This window comes from Poeciliopsis prolifica, unplaced genomic scaffold (assembly GCF_027474105.1).
Source record: "Poeciliopsis prolifica strain line A6 unplaced genomic scaffold, Auburn_PproV2 SCAFFOLD002, whole genome shotgun sequence".
NCBI classification, from domain to species: domain Eukaryota; kingdom Metazoa; phylum Chordata; class Actinopteri; order Cyprinodontiformes; family Poeciliidae; genus Poeciliopsis; species Poeciliopsis prolifica.
In genome coordinates, this window is record NW_026562377.1 from 5842524 (window position 1) to 5861772 (window position 19249).

The 19249-nt window shown below is 37.0% G+C and overlaps 2 protein-coding genes across 3 annotated transcripts in view; one reads left to right on the plus strand and one right to left on the minus strand.

Moving 5' to 3' along the window:
• Positions 1 to 7114, minus strand: part of adamts10 (ADAM metallopeptidase with thrombospondin type 1 motif, 10) — a 62940-nt gene extending 55826 nt beyond the window's left edge. Inside the window, exon 1 of the mRNA XM_055048079.1 lies at positions 7029 to 7114. The gene's annotated coding sequence lies outside the window, so the exon portion shown is untranslated. The remainder of the gene's footprint in view (positions 1 to 7028) is intronic.
• On the plus strand, positions 795 to 16119 carry LOC129371482 (tyrosine-protein kinase ZAP-70). Of its 2 annotated transcripts, XM_055048086.1 has the most exons (14): positions 795 to 845; positions 5657 to 5750; positions 6752 to 7223; positions 8592 to 8752; positions 8853 to 8991; positions 9087 to 9168; positions 10595 to 10617; positions 10698 to 10743; positions 11443 to 11647; positions 11739 to 11945; positions 13608 to 13800; positions 13934 to 14074; positions 14182 to 14294; positions 15624 to 16119. In XM_055048086.1, the coding sequence occupies exons 3-14, from the start codon at positions 6819 to 6821 to the stop codon at positions 15739 to 15741; spliced, it is 1833 nt and encodes a 610-aa protein (XP_054904061.1). In that variant the 5' UTR covers positions 795 to 845; positions 5657 to 5750; positions 6752 to 6818; the 3' UTR covers positions 15742 to 16119. The 2 variants fall into 2 exon arrangements, with proteins under 2 accessions (XP_054904061.1, XP_054904066.1); XM_055048091.1 differs by lacking the exons at positions 795 to 845; positions 5657 to 5750; positions 6752 to 7223 and having other exon boundaries at positions 8689 to 8752; positions 8926 to 8991.
• Positions 16120 to 19249: the final 3130 nt, after the last annotated feature.

Genomic DNA, 19249 nt, shown 5'->3' on the forward strand with positions numbered 1-19249 from the left:
TTTTTTTTCCATTCTCTGGTGAATCAGTGCTATTTGTTTTTCAACTGTCACATTTTACAATCAACACTGAAGAGGATGAGACAGCCAACTCCATCTGTGGTTATCAGTAAAATCTGATTTTTTTTATGCTAGCAGGCACAGGCTACAGTCTATCAAAGAAAAGAAAAACTTTTTAATGACAGTTATGCCTTTTTATTTGCTAACAAGAGTTTAATTCCAAATCCGTTGTTTGAAAAGGAACGCAGAAAGAATCAAAAGTTACATCATGGTGTGAAAAACACAGCCAGTTCAAGTGTCAAACTGGTAAAATGGTAATTTTACCAACTATTTTGGAAATTCACACTCAAACATTTTATGACAACTCCCAAGGACTGAAGTTTAGATGTTTTGTTTGTTTATTCGTTTTCAGTATTTCCTTCACACCAATAACTGTTTTCTTCTCTTAATTTTCAGCAAGAAAACAAAAATAAAGGGTGAATCCATCAAAAACGGAACACCTCCTGCTATGCAAACCCACCCAGAGGTGGGCAATGTATTCTCACAAACACACAACAAAAACAAGAACGAAGCAATCTCCCCTAATACTGAGTGATTATTGGTGCGCTGCACAGCTCAGCTCGAGCGTCACAGATGGAAGTCAATCTAATGGCTGATCTTTGTGCATGAGTTTGCCGTTGTGTGCATGTGTGACTGGTGGTTGCTTTGGCTCTGTGTGAGTGTGTGTGTGTGTGTGTGTGTCGTTTCTCTCTAACCTCCCTTTTTCTCGACACCTTGCGCTTCTCTCATATCACCAGATGCATCTTTGTCTCAGAAGCAACAACATCAGAGCTGTGAAGCACTGAAATGTAAGTAGGTTTTGTTAGATCCGATTGTTTGAAAGAAACGTGTTTTTTATATATATTAAATAGTATCACACAAACAAAAACAAAAGAAAAAAAACACTTGAAACTTATTTTATTGAGGCGTACACAAAGTGGTGCTTAAAAATGTCAAAAACAAATTAAATTTTTTACTTTCTTAACATCTGAATTACATGTTTTCATATATATTATGCTATTTTGTTCATTCTACAATCAGAGAAATGACTCTCAATTATGCTTGAGCTTTACAAAGAAAAAAAAAGGTGTTCACATAATTTTGCCAAAGTATTGTTGCTTTTGGCTCAGACAAGCTGTAATTTCATGCACAGATTATAAATAGCTGCTTTCATTGTGCCTTCAGAACGGAAAACCAAAAGCTGGTAAATTTAAACACACTCCAGATTCCCATGTATGTCTTTTTCTAAATGTACTGGATGTATTTTAGATCGGAAGCTTGATTTTTTCCCCCTGTTGTTTGTATTATCAAGATTATTTAACACTACTTTATGTCATGAAGGTATTTGACTCAGAAATCCTCCAAATTGTAAAATCTTAATCGACATAACTGAACAGCTTGTGGTCAGAAGGTTTTATGGAGGGGGAAAAAATCCTTAAATCTTGCTTTTGTGTGGATTTCAATCTCAAGGGTTTATGTTTCAACTGAGTCAACAGTTAATTTGAATGGCAATTGTTTCCCCTGATTTAGGATATTATGGTTCAGCTTGGGTCATTTCAGCCTCTGATCTGATAAGCAGATCGGCTTCTGATCCAAAACCACCCACATAAAGACCTTGAATGCCCTTCACCGAAATAGGAGAAAAAAAATCCAGAAAAAGAATCAAATGTGGGGATTGTTTGTCGCCGGAGGCCTACGCAGATTCAAAACTCGACACAAGTTTCAAGAAGAATGCTCGAGTTACATAACAGCCAGCGGACTTCCTGATAATGCAGCACAAATAATCATGACCTAAAAACTTTACAGTGTCCATGTCTTCATCGGAGTTATGTAATTAAATAAAAACAAATCTTCCTTCAGCGTTCTGATGGTATTCTCATCAAAGGAGTGAGTTAAACAGAAAACATAAAGCGGTAAAACCCTTTTCTTATTCCGGTGACCTCGCGTTGTGATTATGTTTCTCTCCAGCCAGCAGAAATACAAGAAATAACTTTTGTCTCAGCGTCTGCTGAACACCAGCACATTTCCCACCGCAGTGATTCATATATAAAAGCAAGTCATAAAATTATAAAAGTTATGCATATAAAACAGTTAAAGGTTCTCAAAATTTAATTTAGCAACATTAGAATCACAACTTTTATCGACCAAACATTTGAACCTACAGAACATTAAAGCTAGCAAACATTTGTACGTTAGCATCAAGCTCAAAGCATCAATGTATTGTTTATAATTTTCTAAATCTATATTTGCTTGGAGTTTTATAGAATTGCTCTTTTCCCATGTTGCATGTTTTCACGTGTGACTTTTTGTTGTTGGTTCCGTCTTATTGTTATTGCAAGCAATATTTTGTATCATCTCTAAAGCCAATCGTAGCTTATCTTTGAATCGCTCTTGAATTGCACCTTGTTTGAAACTTCTGCATCATTAGGAGGGATGAAATAAAACATTTACCCCTTTCAGATCATTGCCTTCAGAGTTTTTCAAAACCTGTCCAACCTGAGATTAGCGTTGTTACCCGGAAATGTTAATCTACTGTAAAATATTTATCTTTCGCTGACGGTTTTTGCCCCATACTCCTCTGCTTTTTGAAGACAGAGTATTCCTTCCACCGTTCGCTTAGTCACAATCAGTTTACTTTCCAACCCCTCCTTTGTGAAAATATCTGATGCATATTAGAGGAATGTACGAACATTTTCCACCTTAAAATGTCTTTTCCCTCCAGACATGATGGCAGACACCACGCAAGTTTTGGGGTTCAAAGTTGTCACAGGAACTGTGTCATGTGTCGCTTCGCTTGCTTCACTTGTTTTTGTGGTTTATGGTGCAAGTCTCCAACTTTTAGAAATGATTTCTGAGCTGACACGTTGCTGCTTTTATTGTGCGGGTTGGTTTATCCTGCACCACTTTACAAACACGTAGCGTAATTAGAAAAATAGGGAGGCAACATTCAAAACGCTGGTTGAGAAAGTTAGTTATTAATTTCACTTTCTTTTTCGATTGGCTGTGCTAATGTCACATTCGGTTGCATCATCTTTTTCCACAAACTGCAATTAGAACTTTATGTAACAAACACAAAGTAAAGCATTAATGTGAAGAACACCAAGTCAAAACTTTACAGCTTTAGTCTTTTTGAATATGTCTCTATTCACATTTACCCAATTCCAGATTCACTGGAGAGCATCTGTGAGAATCTCAGTGGTTCGTTTTAACACTTGAATATCCTTCAATCTAAGCAGTTTTGTTGGTTTTTGTAGCACTGTCTGCGAATTTAGTCGTTTTGCTGAAACCCCAGGACATTACAAGGCGGTGAGGTTCAAGTCAAGACTAAAGTCTTTAAGGAGAAAGTATAATTTGAGTTTGAAGTCTTATTTTTGTGACTGAAGTGCAACTCAAGTCTGAAGTCACTATTTCTGGTTCAGGGTTCAATGCAATGCTGGTTTTCATCCCCACAAAGCATTTTGCATGCACACTGGAAAAGGGGCAGAATCACTGTTTAGCTTATGTAACTATTAAAAATATATTTTTTGTCCTTTTACTTAATAAAAAAAAAAGTCTGGAATGAATTCAACTCTACTGAACGGTGAACATTGTACACATATCAGAATAAGCACAAAACAACATTTCTCCAAAGTATGATTTATTAATAAAAATTTATTAACCTTACAGTCAAAACAGTCAGTCAATAACTATGCTGGTTAACAGTCAGCTTAGCTGGTTATCTGCTGCAATAAATAATCAAGAAACAAAAGAACGAGGTTGGAATTCTGAAATATATAACTAATGGACTAATAAAGACCATAAATGGCAATGAAACAGATGTTTACCATAGTACCACCACTCGGAAAGACATGAGGATGAAGATGAGGAGAAAAGAAAGGTGGAGGTGAAGATGCCTGGACAAAATGGCACCAACTCGCTACAAAAGGCAACAAAATCTTGGACACTTCAGTGCCAGAGAAAACGTTTATATTGACGTTTGCTCAATATAGTGAACATATATATACTTACATACATACACTTGCATCTCTGGAAAAAATGAAGAAACCACCAACAAATCTGCTTTGTGATCGATGATCATTTTCTCTGATTATACTATTTACAGGGATGTTTGAGTAAAATGAACATTGTTCTTTTATTCTATGAACTTTTGACAACATGTCTGAAATTCCAAGCAAAAGTTTAGTATTTATTTGGAGAAAATGAAAAATTGTCAAAATAATGAAAAAGATGCAAATAATGCAAAAGAAAACCGTCATTAATTTAGAAACAAGAATACTCACGTTAGCTCTGGAAGAGTTCAGACATCGATATTTTGTGGAATAAGCAGGTTTTCACTGGGGTTCAGTGCAGCGGACACTTGCCTATGTGTCTATTACAAATTGTGATTCTTAAAAAAGCACTTTATGATTAAAAATTACTTTTCTTATTCTGTTAGTTTTTAACTGAATGTCGTTCAGAAATAAGAAAAAAATAAATGAAGCTTAAGAGTTGCTTACACACAGATTTGATAAATTCAAACCATTAGAGACAAACAGCATTTGCTCTTTCAGGGTTTAGGTGAAGGTTACAGTCATATATAGTAGCAAGGCCAATCCCCAAAGCTCTTAAAGAAGCAGCTGATTTGTGCATTTTTTTTCTTTGGGTTGTTTTCTGGTGCAACATCCAGGCTCACACTCGGCATTTGTGTCCACGCTGCAGCATCTGGCTGTCTTTGTTGTGGCGAGTCGGGAGGTCAAGCCACAGTGGAGTCCGCTTCATGTGGCAGCTGTGCCGTTAGGTTTGGTTGTCCACTGTGGATGTGGGTACTAACTCAGATGTAAAGCAAGGAAACTGTGGTCAAACACATTGTTTTTTTTAGCATTTTCTTATCTTTTAAAAATTTCAGCTTCCTTGTTTGAGTGCAAAAAGTGTTTCCTTTTAAACTGAAAATGGAAATTGTGATGTGGATGGCATTGATTCAAAGATATGAGTGAGCAAAACTTTCCAAAACAATACTTTGAAAAGAAAAGAAAAAAAGCCCAACTGGTTTCGATGCTTTTAAAGATACCAAACCTTGAACAAAGAGCCCATTGGTTGTTTTTTGGTTTAATGGTTTGAGTCGATTAACAACAAATCTCAATTTCAATTTTTATCTTCGTTTGCCTTTCTCAAGACTTCCTCTGTGAATTTTTAAGCTTCTGAATCTGCTTTGTGATCGTTTCTGGCTGAAACCAGCAGGTTCGTTCTATCACGGAAATTTTCCAGACTGCATGATGTTAATCTTTTCTGTGTCGTCATGTTAGACGACACCAAGTTTACCTCAAATTCCCAAGTCAATAAGCACAAATACGGTTTAGAAGTATTTAGGTTTGATTTATCCCTTGGCAGTGAATTACTTTCTTCTGAAAGGGATTTAATTTTGATAAACATTAAACCCTCTGAAGCAGAGGGAATCATCTAGAACCAAAGAGCACCTGTTCAACGGAAGAGCGACTTGCTGGAGAAACGAGGCTGTGAGGGCGGACTGCAGTTTCCTGTTGTGGCTTTGTCACCAGTTTGTTAATCTGCAAACTATATGCAATCTTAAAGTGTGGGTGTTTAAAGCTGAATGTCTCATCCAGACGTATAATTCCCCTCCTAGCTCCTCGCTGCTGAGCTGAAACTCCCAAAAGACGCGGTTCGACTTAGAGCGCCCGTCTGACCCGGAGCCCAACAACAAACCGGAATAAAAAGAGGTGAGGGTGTCGTTTTAGATTTACATCCACTTGAGTAACTTTTTAGGGAAAAAAATACTTTAAGGTTTTTAATTTTACTTGAGTAATTTTACTTTAAAGTTTTTCTATTCTTACGTGAGTAAAATTTCTAGATTTTCTGCCTACTGATTGAAGAACAGACAAGTTTTAACCAAAGATTCACCAAAGATACACACCTGCTGGTTTTGCTAAAACTTTCTTAAGTTTTTTATTGAAAAAAAACTGACTTGGAAATTTGTTCTTTTGCCTGATTTCATTATTTTTTGTTACTTATATGAATTATTGTCATTTGGTTCATCTGATGATGTAACTTTTAAATATTAAATGAGTAATGATTTGATCAGTTACGCAGTACTTGAGTAGACTTTATCAAGTACTTTTTGACTTACTTGAACAATTTCTTGGACAGATACATTTTCCTTTCACTTTACACTGCAACAACACAAAATCTTAAGTATTTTAGTATTTTTGGTCTAGTTCTTTTGTGCAAATATCTTACTACACCTGAAATGAGCAAGAAATAGCAGCTTGTTTTAAGTCATTAGTTTATTAATGTTGACAAAAAAACACTTGTTCCATTGCCAGATTATTTCATGGGGAAAATATCTTATTAAAAGTGAAATAATCTGCCAATTGAACTTGTACTTTTTCATCAATGTTGAAGAATTATTGACTTAAAACAAGCTGTTATTCCTTGCTGAAAAGTTACTTGGAAGTTAGTTTTGTCATATCAGGTGAACTAAGATATTTGCATTATAAACTAGACCCAAATAACTTGGTGAAATTATGTTGAAGTAGTACTACTCTTACTTGAGTACAACTTTTGAGGATTATGTCCACGTTTCATTCTTAAAACATTTCTTTTTTTGTTTTGTAAATGAACTTAAAGGGATGAGTAGGGCAGATAGAGGTAGGTAGATAACAAGTGACACAAAGTGGATTTAAATTCCAAAATAATTTTTTCTTTTTGTCTTTCTATCCAGATTTCTTCACCAATATTCGTCCAGAGCTTCAAGACCAGGTTCAGATTGACTCCACCCAGGGCTCAACATGTCCGTTGACCCCGCGGTTGAGCTGCCCTTCTTCTACGGCAGCATCAGTCGCTTGGATGCCGAGCAGCACCTGAAGCTGGCCGGCATGTCGGACGGCCTCTTCCTGCTGAGACAGTGCCTCCGCAGCCTGGGAGGCTACGTCCTGTCTGTGGTCTGGAACCTGGAGTTTCACCACTACTCGATAGAGAAACAAATGAACGGGACTTACTGCATCCCCGGAGGGAAGCCTCACTGCGGCCCTGGGGAGCTCTGCGAGTTTTACAGCAAGGACCCCGACGGGCTGGTGTGTCTCCTGAAGAAGCCATGTCTGCGTCCTCCGGAGATGCCCATAAAGATCGGCGTTTTCGACAAAATGAGGGAGAACATGCTGAGGGAGTACGTCAAGCAGACCTGGAACCTGGAGGTGAGGCACAAAATTCACTCATTCTGTTTAAGATGTGCAAATTCCTCGTTTTTTCGAGGCTTTTATTCGTACTACGCTGGAGTTCTTGGAACTGAGTTTAAGGAAGACTTGGGCAGTAACTAGTTACATTTACTCAATTACTTTTCCTTGAGTAGCTTTTTGAAAAAAATATTATTTTAGGAGTATTATTACCACCCTGTAGTTTTTACTTCTACTTGAGTAAATTTACTGTGCATCTCTTCTCTTACTTGACTGAAATTTATGGATTTTCGACCCATTGAATGAAAAATAGTTTTAACAAAAATCAGACCCACACCTGCAGGTTTTGTTTTGTAGGTTTTTTATTGAAAGAAAGTGATTTGGAAATTTTTTATTTTGCCTGATTTTGTTGTTTTTGTGACTTACATTAATTTTGATCCTTAAGAGGAAAGTTTAATCTCCACTTTATATTTTGGTCTGTCTTATTATGTAACTTTTAAATATGAAAAGATTGATCATTTGTACTTGAGTAGACTTCCTACCAAGTACTTTTCCACTCTTGAGTAATTTCCTGCATGGCTACATTTTCTTTATAAATTGAAATATATAGAAATAGTCCTACTCTTAATTTTTGGGTACTTTACTCACCTTTGGTTTAAGGATTCTTAATTTAATGTGAAGCAAAAATATTTTCATTTACTTTCTAATCCAGTAAATTAAGACAAATCTATTAATACACTGCAAAAACACAAGATCTCACCAACTGATTTTTGTCTCGTTTCTATTGCCAATATCTTAGTACACTAGAAATAAAATAAAACTAACTTATAAGTAACTTTTCAGCAAGATGTAGAAGCTTGCTTTAACTCAATAATTCCTTAATAGTGACTAAAAAGTTAGTTGTTCCATTGGCATATTATTTTACTTATTACAAGGCATTTTTTCTGTGACATTTGCACAAGAAACTAGACCAAAATGATTTTGTGGTTTTGCAGTGTGCAGCACCCTAAAAGATCTACACTGAACTAATCTGCAGCTGATTAAATTCACCAAGAAATTTAGATAATTTTAAACTTTAATTTGAGTAAATTTACTTAATGGAACGAAAATGGAATGTGTTTGACTAAGTGAAACATTCTGCCAGTTGAGGGTTAGAGCCAGACATTTTGGTTTTTAATGTGGGGAAAACATTGGCAGATCAGGCAAATTATATCACCAAGAGAAACATTTTCCAGAAGTTTTACCCTTGATCAGGTTGAAAAAAAAAACAATGTTAATATGACAATTTCATTTAAATATTGTTGCACCAAAACGTTGCATCTGTTTGCAGCCATTTTCACAAACGTTGAGTTGAGGGCCACTTTTAATATTCCTGCTGCGTTTGTTCAGGGAGAAGCCATGGAGCAGGCTGTCATCAGTCAGGCTCCTCAGCTTGAGAAGCTTATCGCCACCACCGCCCATGAGCAGATGCCCTGGTATCACGGAAAAATCACTCGACAGGAAGGGGAGAGGAGGCTTTACTCTGGAGCACAGCCAGACGGCAAGTTTCTGTAAGCCTCTCAATGTCACACCTCTGCCTCTCTGTGTTGCCACTTGATGTTTAGAGTTGTCAACATTTGAGATCTTTATGCTATTGTTTTTGTTTGTTAGTGTCAGAGACAGAGAACAGGCTAATTCGTTTGCTCTCTCTCTGACGTACGGGAAAACGGCTTACCACTATCAGATCCAGCAGGACAAATCAGGGAAGTTGGCTATGCCAGAGGGAACAAAGTTTGACACGCTGTGGCAGGTAGAGCCTACATTCTCTTTTTTCTTTAGTTTTACCTTTAATTTCTGCAGAAGCTCAAGACCTTTAAATGACTGTAACTTTCTCTGCCTGTTCAGCTGGTCGAGTATCTGAAGATGAAGCCTGATGGTCTGGTAACTGTCCTGGGGGAGGCCTGCGTCAACGGCAAAACTGTAGAACGTAATAAAACATCTTGTACTTGTTCAGTTATAAATAGCACAATTTTTCACAGATTTTTCCACATTTTGTCATAGTACTACCTCCAACTTAAATGTATTTTGTTGGGATTTTATCAGAGACAAAAATAAGTGCTTTGGAATAAGTGCGTCTGTTAACTAGAAATACATCTGGACGTTTTTAGGGTGTCGAGGCGCCATGTCGGACGTCGGAAGTGAGGGATAGGAGTATTTAACAGAGCAACTGAAATTGCTTTCCAAAGTCGTTTTTTTCCTGTTTATTCGTGTCTTTTACTGACTCCAGTCAAGTTCATTTGTCTGCGAACGTAACACGCCTGGTTGCGGCTCATAGTCGGCGGTATTTACGGAAGTTGGAAACAGCTAGCTTAGAAACCAACCCATGCATCCGCCGTCTTTCCTGACGTGTTGATCAAATTACCGACTTTACCTGAATTCACACCACGTGATTTATATCGCTATGTCACAAATAGCGTTTCCCTTTACACTGGATCAGCATGAAAAACGTACAAAAGACGAGATGCTAATGCATGCTAGGCCACATGACGATGCGGCACTGTCTCCACGATTACCAACCATTAGACGCGTAACTTCTTCAAAATGCCACATTTGATATCTTTCTCGTAATAAAATAAATGATCATTGATCTTCTTACCTTGTAAAAAGTGTTTGCTGAAAATCCGTGATTACACCGAGGGTCGTTATGGTTAACGGCTGACGGTCATTATTATCATTATTAAACGGCTGCGGTCCGTCGCCATTTTATCTTTCCTCATTAAAAGTTATACAGTGAAATAATTTTCCACACTTGTTTGTTTCTGCAGTCGACCGCGGAGCACCCTACGGCAGTTTGTTTTTGTTTTCTAAAGAGAAACCAACTAAAAAGAAGAAACATTAGGTTACATATGTCTGTTTTTAGACGAGCCTAAAGAAGCGCATTGGTTGTTTTAACGTCCGTCATGGCGGAGTGGGCGGAGCTCTGGAGAGCGTGACGTCACGCGCAAAGGGTCAATATCTACCCGGGATGTTTAGCGTGAAATGGATATTTCCATTACACATAGATAGCATTTTAAATAAAGTTCAAATTTTTAGGGTTGGGCTCCTTTGACCACGGTGTTTGTTTGTTTGTTTGTCTGTCTGTCTCCTGCATGGCTTGTGTCGTTCTTTTAACAATATATTTCCTTTTCAGTGGCATAAGTTCATAATACAAACTTGCACCACACTTTTCAGTTATAAAAACGTAAGAAAACTATGCAGAATTTTACTTTTAATTCACATTTATGTCATGTCTTTGTGCCAGATTATCCCATAAAATCTCAATGAAATACACTTGTGTTTGTGGTTATGTCAAAATGTGAAAATGTTCAAGAGGCATGGATACGTTCTTATTTGTCTCTCTTTCAACGTTTCAGAGAAACCCAGTGTTCCTTCAGAAGTAAGTATTCACATCCATCTCTGTTAAAATTCAGCATTTTTTTTCAACCCCTGAGATTTATCTGGACGTTTTCCTTTCAGAGGAAAATTAGAATTCGAGTGAATCCATACACACCACCACCTGGAGGTCAGTTATTTATTTACATTGTAACACCACGCTTTTCTTACCAAACTATGGAGAGCAGTTTCATCAAAACTGAATGAATCTGCTCAATTATTTTATTAACAAAATAAATTTTGTTATTATTAAATATTCCCTTGAAATAAAATGTTGCTATTGTCAATCATATTTTCATTTATTTCAAGATTTATTTAATCTTTCTGGGTATCACTTTTGATATATATATACTTATATTTATATTTACTTGATTGTGCTATTGTTAAAACCCTAATGTCTAGGGGTACAGAGAAGTGTCTAGACAAAGATGTGAAATTTAAAATGGTTTATTTAAAAAAAAAGCTAGTTTCACAAGCAAAACACAGTACAACTTAACCCAATTAACAAACTAAAGAGTGACCCTCCAGCAGTTAAAAATAAGCAAACAAGTCAGCCTAAAATAAATTCAAAACAACCCAAAAGAAAAAGGAATACTAATGAAGCAACTCCCAAAACATCCCAAACACAAGCTAAAGGGGCAATATATGCCCAGAAAACACATAATACTGACCCTTTCATACAGTTTTCTTCTTTTTTTATTATTTTTTTTATTTCTTAAATAGAACTTACTCTGTTCCCAGTATATTTTAACACATGAAAATAAAACAAGAATTAGAATTTGGAGCTTATTTTTCTAAACACACTGAACAGATCTCATTCCCCTATCAGCTGCTGCGATGGCCTCAAAGTCAGCTACTTCTATGCCTAAAGAGCGCGACCTTCTGCCCATGGATTGTGATGGATTTAACCCGTATCACAACCCGAATGAGATCAAGAAATTCAACATCCAGCGGGACCAGCTGATCATGGACGAGGTGGAGCTCGGCTCAGGAAACTTTGGCTGTGTCAAGAAGGGAGTCCTCAGGACAGAATCGTGAGATTAGCACTATTTATTGCAAAACCAGCAATAATATTCCACATGATTTATAACAGCTTAACAATGATATTTGACCCTGTAACCTCAGAGGCCAGGTAGACGTGGCCATCAAGGTGCTGAAGAGTGAAAATGAAAAGCTGGTGAGGGATGAGATGATGAGGGAAGCAGAGATCATGCACCAGCTGGACAACCCGTTCATCGTCCGCATGCTGGGTCTGTGCAACGCGGAGCACCTGATGCTCGTCATGGAGATGGCTGCAGCCGGTCCCCTTAACAAGTTCCTCTCCTCCAAAAAGTGAGTATATAATGGAGAAAATAAATAAATGTTTTTAAAAATGACTTGAATGGAAACAAATTATGTGTTCGCAGTTTTTATCACAAAAAATGGGAAAGAATTGCACACAATAATTCAAATGTGACTTCTGTATCTCTTTGTGTGAAATTAAAACTGATTTTTAGTTGCCTTACTGCTCCAACACACCTGATTTATATGAATAACTCATATCTTTTATCAAATATTGAAGAGATAATTTAATGGTCTGATTCAGCTGGGTGGGAGTAGAGAGGCATTTAAAACCTGCAGGACAGTAAAATCTCCAGGACTGCAGTTGGAGATCACTCAATTAAAAAATATATTTGCACACTAGTACGAACAGAAGTCACATTTGGGATACCACAATGTTCAATCTTTTGACCCCGACCATTTGATATCGACATTCTGCCTCTGGTTGTAACAATAAGTAAGATTCACTGTGAAGACGATACACGGCTCTACATTACGATGTCACCAGGTGACTCAAAACCCGTCCAATCACTGAGCAGATGCTTAGAACAGGTACATGTGTGGATGTGCCAAAACTTTCCCCTGAACATTCAGAGTCACATAAAGACAGTTACAAAGTCGGCCTTCTGTCACCTGAAGAACATCTCCAGGATCAGAGGACTAATGTTTCAGCAGGATCTAGAGAAATTCATCTATACATTTATCTTTAGTCGCATTGATTACTGCAACAGCGTCTTCACAGGTCTGCCTAAAAAAATCAATCAGATCCAGAAAGACGAATCACATCACACCAGTTCTAAAGTCCTTCCACTGGATCTCTGTAGCTCAGAGAATACATTTTACTGTTGTTATAAATGAAATGCTTAGCACCACAATACATTAAAGATCTGCTGCTGTGGTATCAACCGTCCAGAACCTCTCAGGAGTTTTGCTTCTGGTTCTACTCTGCATCCTCAGAACCAGAACCTAACAAGAAGCAGCATTCAGCTTGTATGAACCACAAATCTGGAACAAACTTCCAGAAAACTGCAAAACATTTGAAACACTGAGTTCCTTTAAATCCAGACATAAAACCCACGTGTTTGGAATTTCTTTCTTTTAGTTATAAGTGAAACATTGATCCATATATTTGCTTGATGGTGGGATTTAACAAAATGTACTGTTTATTATTTGTTTCATAATTCGTGACTGTAATGTTTTTATTATATAAAACACTTTGAATTGTCTTGTTTTTGAAATGTACTATACAAATAAACTTGTCTTATGTCAGGGTCAGTACTCAAATGAACATTTGTAGAAGGCAAAGTTCACATACAAGACACAATTTTTTTCAAATTAACCAAAGATTAAGTCAGAAACAATTAACATAGTAAGTAAGCATAAGATCTGTTACTGGAGAATGAGCAAATCTACTGGGAAGAATGGTAGCTGTTAGCGGATTAGAAATATGAAACAAAAATTGAACAAAGAGCTGACACACATGAAGGAACCTGAGGACATCTAGTGGAGACAGCAGGAATAAGTTCAAGCCACCAAACTAGAGCAATATTTGAAGAAGTACTGCAATATAACAAACCAAGATAAACAGAAAATAAAAAGCATGAAATCAAAAATTCTCCATTCAAGACAGACCATCGTTATTGCTCAGACTCATCTTGTTTGTATCCGTCTCAGGGAAACTGTGTCTGTGGAGGACATTGTCAACCTGATGCACCAGGTATCGATGGGGATGAAGTATTTGGAGGAGAAGAACTTTGTGCACAGAGATCTGGCAGCTCGCAACGTCCTGCTGGTCAACCAGCAGTTCGCCAAAATCAGTGACTTTGGGCTTTCCAAGGCACTGGGAGCAGATGACAACTACTACAAAGTACGCAGCCGCTTTTCTTTAAGGATGATAAACAATAATCATGACCTAATATTCAGTACTGAATGGAATAAGAAGTGTTTAAAAGGAAAATTGTTGGTTATGTTTGCTTACTGTCAATTAATGATGTTTCCAGGCTCGTACAGCAGGTAAATGGCCACTGAAATGGTACGCTCCAGAATGTATAAACTTCCACAAATTCTCCAGTAAAAGTGACGTGTGGAGCTTTGGCGTCACCATGTGGGAAGCGTTCTCCTACGGAGGAAAACCCTACAAGGTAACAGCAACGTGCGAGAGTGAATTCATGAAAGATTCTCACCTTTTAGGATTTGAACAACTCTTAAACGTCATGCTACAAATTCTACCTCTCTGACTTTACTCCAGAAAATGAAAGGTCAGGAGGTCACGGCCTTCATTAACAGCGGGGGCCGCATGGAGCGTCCGCCAGTGTGTCCAGAGAGGATGTACACACTGATGAGAGAGTGCTGGACAGAGTCGTAAGAAACCAAATCTCCTTCATCTCACAACTGACATACAGAACCTTGCAAAGTATTTATACCCATTAAAAGTTTAATGCATGGGCGTCTAAAGTGCCCTTGATCACATTTCAAGAATATCCTAAAATCGGTTTGCTGCTTCAGCCAGTTGATGCAAATCTACATTTTAAAATATTCAAATGGAAAATGTGTAACACAAAGTATTCATCCAGGGTTTTGCTTTTCATTTAATGTATTAGTAATATTAATCAAAAACATCCAGTGGCTTTTACTAAAAGGCAGACTTAGGAACGCCCATTTAATGAACTTGGAAAAATAAAGCAATAAACTTTTCTTGTTATGAGAAAGAGACAAAAAAAATCTGGTAAAAGATGAAAAAATACAGAATAGGATTCACTGTCTTTTGTCTTAATCTGGCAAACCTGCAAGACCTTTTTTTATTTTAAATCTGCAAAGAAGTGGTTGCTTATTTCAATAAAATATTTTGTGTTTAGTTTGTTTATTTATTAAGTAAAAATAAAAGTTTTTGCAATTATAATTGCCTCCATGCATAAAAGTTTGGGCACCACTGGTTTAGTGTATTTTATCTGGATTTTATGAGAAACCAAAAGTTGTGAAAAAGAGGAAATAATTCAATGGATTTATACAAATAAAAATCTGAATCGCATGGATTGGATTAGTTGTCAGTCCCTTTCATTTTGGCATAAACTAAACCCAGTGCAACCAACTACCTCAGTAATTGATGTTGTACTTGGAACTGGGAAATTCTGACTTTCCACGTGGAAAAAAATCAACTGGAGCACCATCAGGGTAAAGTTAATGGGAAGGTAGAAGGAGATAAATACATCCTAGAAAACTTGTTGCAGCCTACAGAAGATTAGAGACCAGGGAGGCAGGGAGGCATGTGTTCGTCTGTCACGTAAACCTCAAGAAAATACACTAAACAGCAACTTTACCATCAAAAAGGAAAAGAAAAAAAAAGAAAATTTCAATGGGTTTGAAAGTTTTTACCAGGCTTTGTGATATAAACAAAAAAAATGTGTAAAACAAAGAAACAGATGATAACTTTATTCCATCCTTAGACAAGTAGAAACAGGAAAAAGTCCAAATAAAAAAGAAAGTCTAGACAACATTTCTAGTTTGCATAATTTTTATTTGATTGCTGCAAAGTTCCAAAAATTGAGTAAAGTTTGTTTTCAAACATGCAGCAAGTCTAGAGTTGACATAAATGCTACTGTACGAGCCTTGTATTATCAGATTGATAATAATTAAGGTTTTATTTATCACTTTCAGCATGCTAAACCAAGATCTCTCTCTCTCTCTTTCCAGCCTCGAGGATCGCCCCGACTTCAAGAAGGTCGAGGAGTCCATGAGGACTTATCATTACTCCATATCCAGCAAGGCCAAGCTTACTGGGGCCGGAGCTGCTGCCATGCCTAGCAAGTAGACAGGAAGACAGGCGCATTCTGTCCCACTGCTGCACAAAGCATCTTTTCAACCAAGCGTTAAACTACTAAAACAAAGGGCATTTCATGAGTGGTGCATAATGATGAGCTTTGAATGCCGAGCAAATACAGCTAAATGGGCCTCATTGACAATAAATGTGCATTTGTAAATTGTTCCTGGGTGTTTCAGCTGTTTAAGGAGGGTTGCTGTAGGTTCGTGTGTCTGTCATGGTCTGAATGTTCAGAGTGTTTGCGTCAATGACAAAACTAATTCTGTATTCTGGTATTTCTAGACTGTAATGGGACTCTATGGCACATGAAGAAGTTTTTTTTTTTTCTTAAAGCAGTTTGTCTATTTTTATGCCAAATAAAGTGAAACTGACAAAAAATAGATCATTTGAGTCAGAATTCTATGTTAAGTGATTCATATATTTAGAATGGACACCATAGAAAATACAAAAATATGTGAGTTTACAGGGGTTTAACTGTGTGTGACAATTTTTATCTTCCATTTTTTATTTTAAAGCCATCTTGGCTGTGTGGAATGAATGTGCAATATATTTACTTAAAAAAACAAATCTGTCATTTACAAACTCAAAGAAACAAAGAGACATCTATTTATTTCTTAGTCCTAAGATTCACTCAGAATCAGTCACCGTCTTTATCCTTCAGCCAATAGAAAATCCATTGGGAGTGAGTAATTACTTTAACAGCAAAATTTTAAAAAGCAAAGTGAGCAACACTGCAAACTATAAGAGGAAGTTTCTGGTTGGGGAACTTAACACTCACAATGCAAATTTAAATGATAAAAATATCACTTATCAAAAGTTTGATAAGTTATATCAAGATTTATATGAAAACCTTAATGTCAAAATCTCTTGGGACTTTAGAGAATGGGACATGTGGCCTACTTTGGAGTTCTACGTAACAGTCATTAATTTTATTATTAATGTATTTATCTTCATATTTATCTCAGTGCAGATACTGAACAAAATAAAACTTCAACAGACAATATATTCAGCTTAGTAACATTTATAAAAAATAACAAAAAGTCCAAGTGAATGAGAGGAACTAAAATAGAAGGAATTAACGTTAAATTAACATTGAAAAGGTAACTGTAAGCAGGTGGGTCATTAACCTTGATTTAGGAACTCAGTGTTTCAGCTGTTTTGCAGCAAATATTACATTTCGCACACTTTTGTACTTTCATTTGGGTCTCAACTGCTTCTAAAAAATAAAATAAAAAACACCCAGCTGTTTTTTGGCAATAAGTTAATGTCAGAATGTGTCAGCTGGGAGCATGGATCTTTGTGAATGTTCTCTAATGAAAAATACTGAAAACTTACAAAAATCAGGGAACCAGAGTGGAACAAAAACAGGAACAAAAAGCTTGCAGAATATTGATAGGGATGCAACCAGGACGTGTTGGGATTTAACAGAAATTAACAGGAGAAGCCAGCAGAGAGTGAGAGCAGGAGAAGGGTTTTTAATTCTGTGAAGGTGAATGTTGGAACAAAAGAACTGGGATGATTAGCTGGCGGATTGCAGGTGTGAAAGGCTGCAGCCTGAAGTGACCTAAATCACATTTTCCCCCTCCTTTTGCCTTAATGCCTTCTGTATCTGATCTTTTCATGGCAGTCTGAAAATTACAGATCAGATTTCTGTTAAAGTTTCCCAGGCCTCTTAGACATGTGGTCCAAAATCCGGTATGTAGCTGATCTTTCCAAATGTGACCCGAGTCTGTACGGCCAGATGGCATTCATCCGACCTGAACGTCATTGATGCTCAACAAACGTCACTACTCTGCGTCCTGGTACGTGCAACCGGGAAGAACAAAAACAATAAAGAGGATTAAGTTTTTAATGAACTGGCTGCGGTTGGACAACAACTTTACAATCATAAACTATGCCCCACTATTACTATCCACATTTACACTGAGATCACATAAAAGTCGCATATATTTGGAATTGTGAAGGACCACAATTCCCCCAAAAAATTTGAAATGAATAAATAAATAAATCAGAGTTCACACAAACAAAAAAAAATTGAATTTAGCACATGTGAATGTATCTTAGAGTAACCTTTGACTAGACACAAGGAACAGATTAACAAACCGGAATCACTGAGAAAGGCCTCTGAGAAATGTTTTGAACATTTTCAAAACAAGAAAATGAGAAAACACTGTAATAATGGAACCAGGACGAAATGATCAAGACAACCTAAATGTTTTTTCATCTCTGGGAAACAAGCGGATATTTCAATGTTGAGTCACAACGGAAGGACACTGCTCCGTTACCTAGCAACCCCAGCAAGTACAGCCCATCACCTGGCAACGCACGCGGCGCTCCAGCCCATTTGGTCAGCTGGGTTCAGCGTTGTATGCATTGCACAGGAGCTACTGGGAGCTACAGGGATGTTGGTGCTGGCCTTGTTGTTCCCAACTATCGCATTTTAATGTTAATTAATCTAGGATCGTTTTGAAACAGTTTTGAAATCTTAAATTACTAAATTAAGATTATTGAAACTAAATTTTGAGATGGAAAGTGTCCTGACTGCTTCAGGACACTCTGAGATCCTGAAGGATTCAGTTTTTCAAGATTTAAGGATGCTATTACAGTGGCATAAATGGTTGTTATTGTCAAAATTTTGGACCACCAAGGGGATTTTGAGGGGATTTTGTGAAAAGCAGTTCTGGTTTGCTTGCCTGCACAGAAACCATCTCATTATCTTCATAGTTCATAAGTGGGGGTTGAATGGAATGGGAAGTAAATAGGCAGACTAGAGAACTATCTGCAATTATGTGAATGGTGTACCAGCCTGCTGAGAAGAAAAGAGATGTGAGCCGCAAGGTAAAACTCTGACTTTCTGCGTTAAATTATAGGGAGAACCTGTAAAAAATATGCAAAAAAACTCCAGACTGGGATTAAAACCCAGGGCTTTCTTCCTGCATGGAAACAGTGCTTTGAATTAATGTTTTACTTTTCATTAAGATATCAAACTTTCCTAAATTAGGTTACCTGTTTCTTTTTTGTGCAACTGCTCTGTCTTCTCAAACTCCCACCTGGTCGCTCGTACTGAGATCTGCTGGAGGCCTCTTCCTGTTTAAGGGGACATTTTTCCTCTCCAACATCCATTTACAATATGAAGGATTCTTATAAAGTCAACAATACAATACTCACGATTGTTTACTGTCGCTACGCGCTCGTGAATACTGCAAGTCATTCATTTCATAAATCTAATTTCATTAGATAGAAAATGTTTTGAACCAATTTTAATAAACAGAACTTAATAACCAGGATCAACAGGAATGTGGGTAAGATTAATTGGAAATTATGTATTTTGTGAATGAATTATTAATTATTGATTAACTGAATTGAACTGAAATTGAACGTTGACAGGTAAGTGGGGGGAAATTTCAACGTAGACCACAAATATCCTTGAGGAACTATTATTTCTGAAATGGGAACGCTTGAGGAACTATTATTTCTGAAATGGGAACGCTTCATTTAC

What these genes read in the sequence shown, in the direction of transcription:
- LOC129371482 (XM_055048086.1), top strand. Translation starts at nt 6,819, where the DNA reads ATGTCCGTTGACCCCGCGGTTGAGCTGCCCTTCTTCTACGGCAGCATC. An exon ending in AGTTTGACACGCTGTGGCAG is followed by an intron (nt 8,992 to 9,086) that starts GTAGAGCCTACA and finishes CTGCCTGTTCAG; the next exon opens with CTGGTCGAGTATCTGAAGAT. An exon ending in AGAGAGTGCTGGACAGAGTC is followed by an intron (nt 14,295 to 15,623) that starts GTAAGAAACCAA and finishes CTCTCTTTCCAG; the next exon opens with CCTCGAGGATCGCCCCGACT.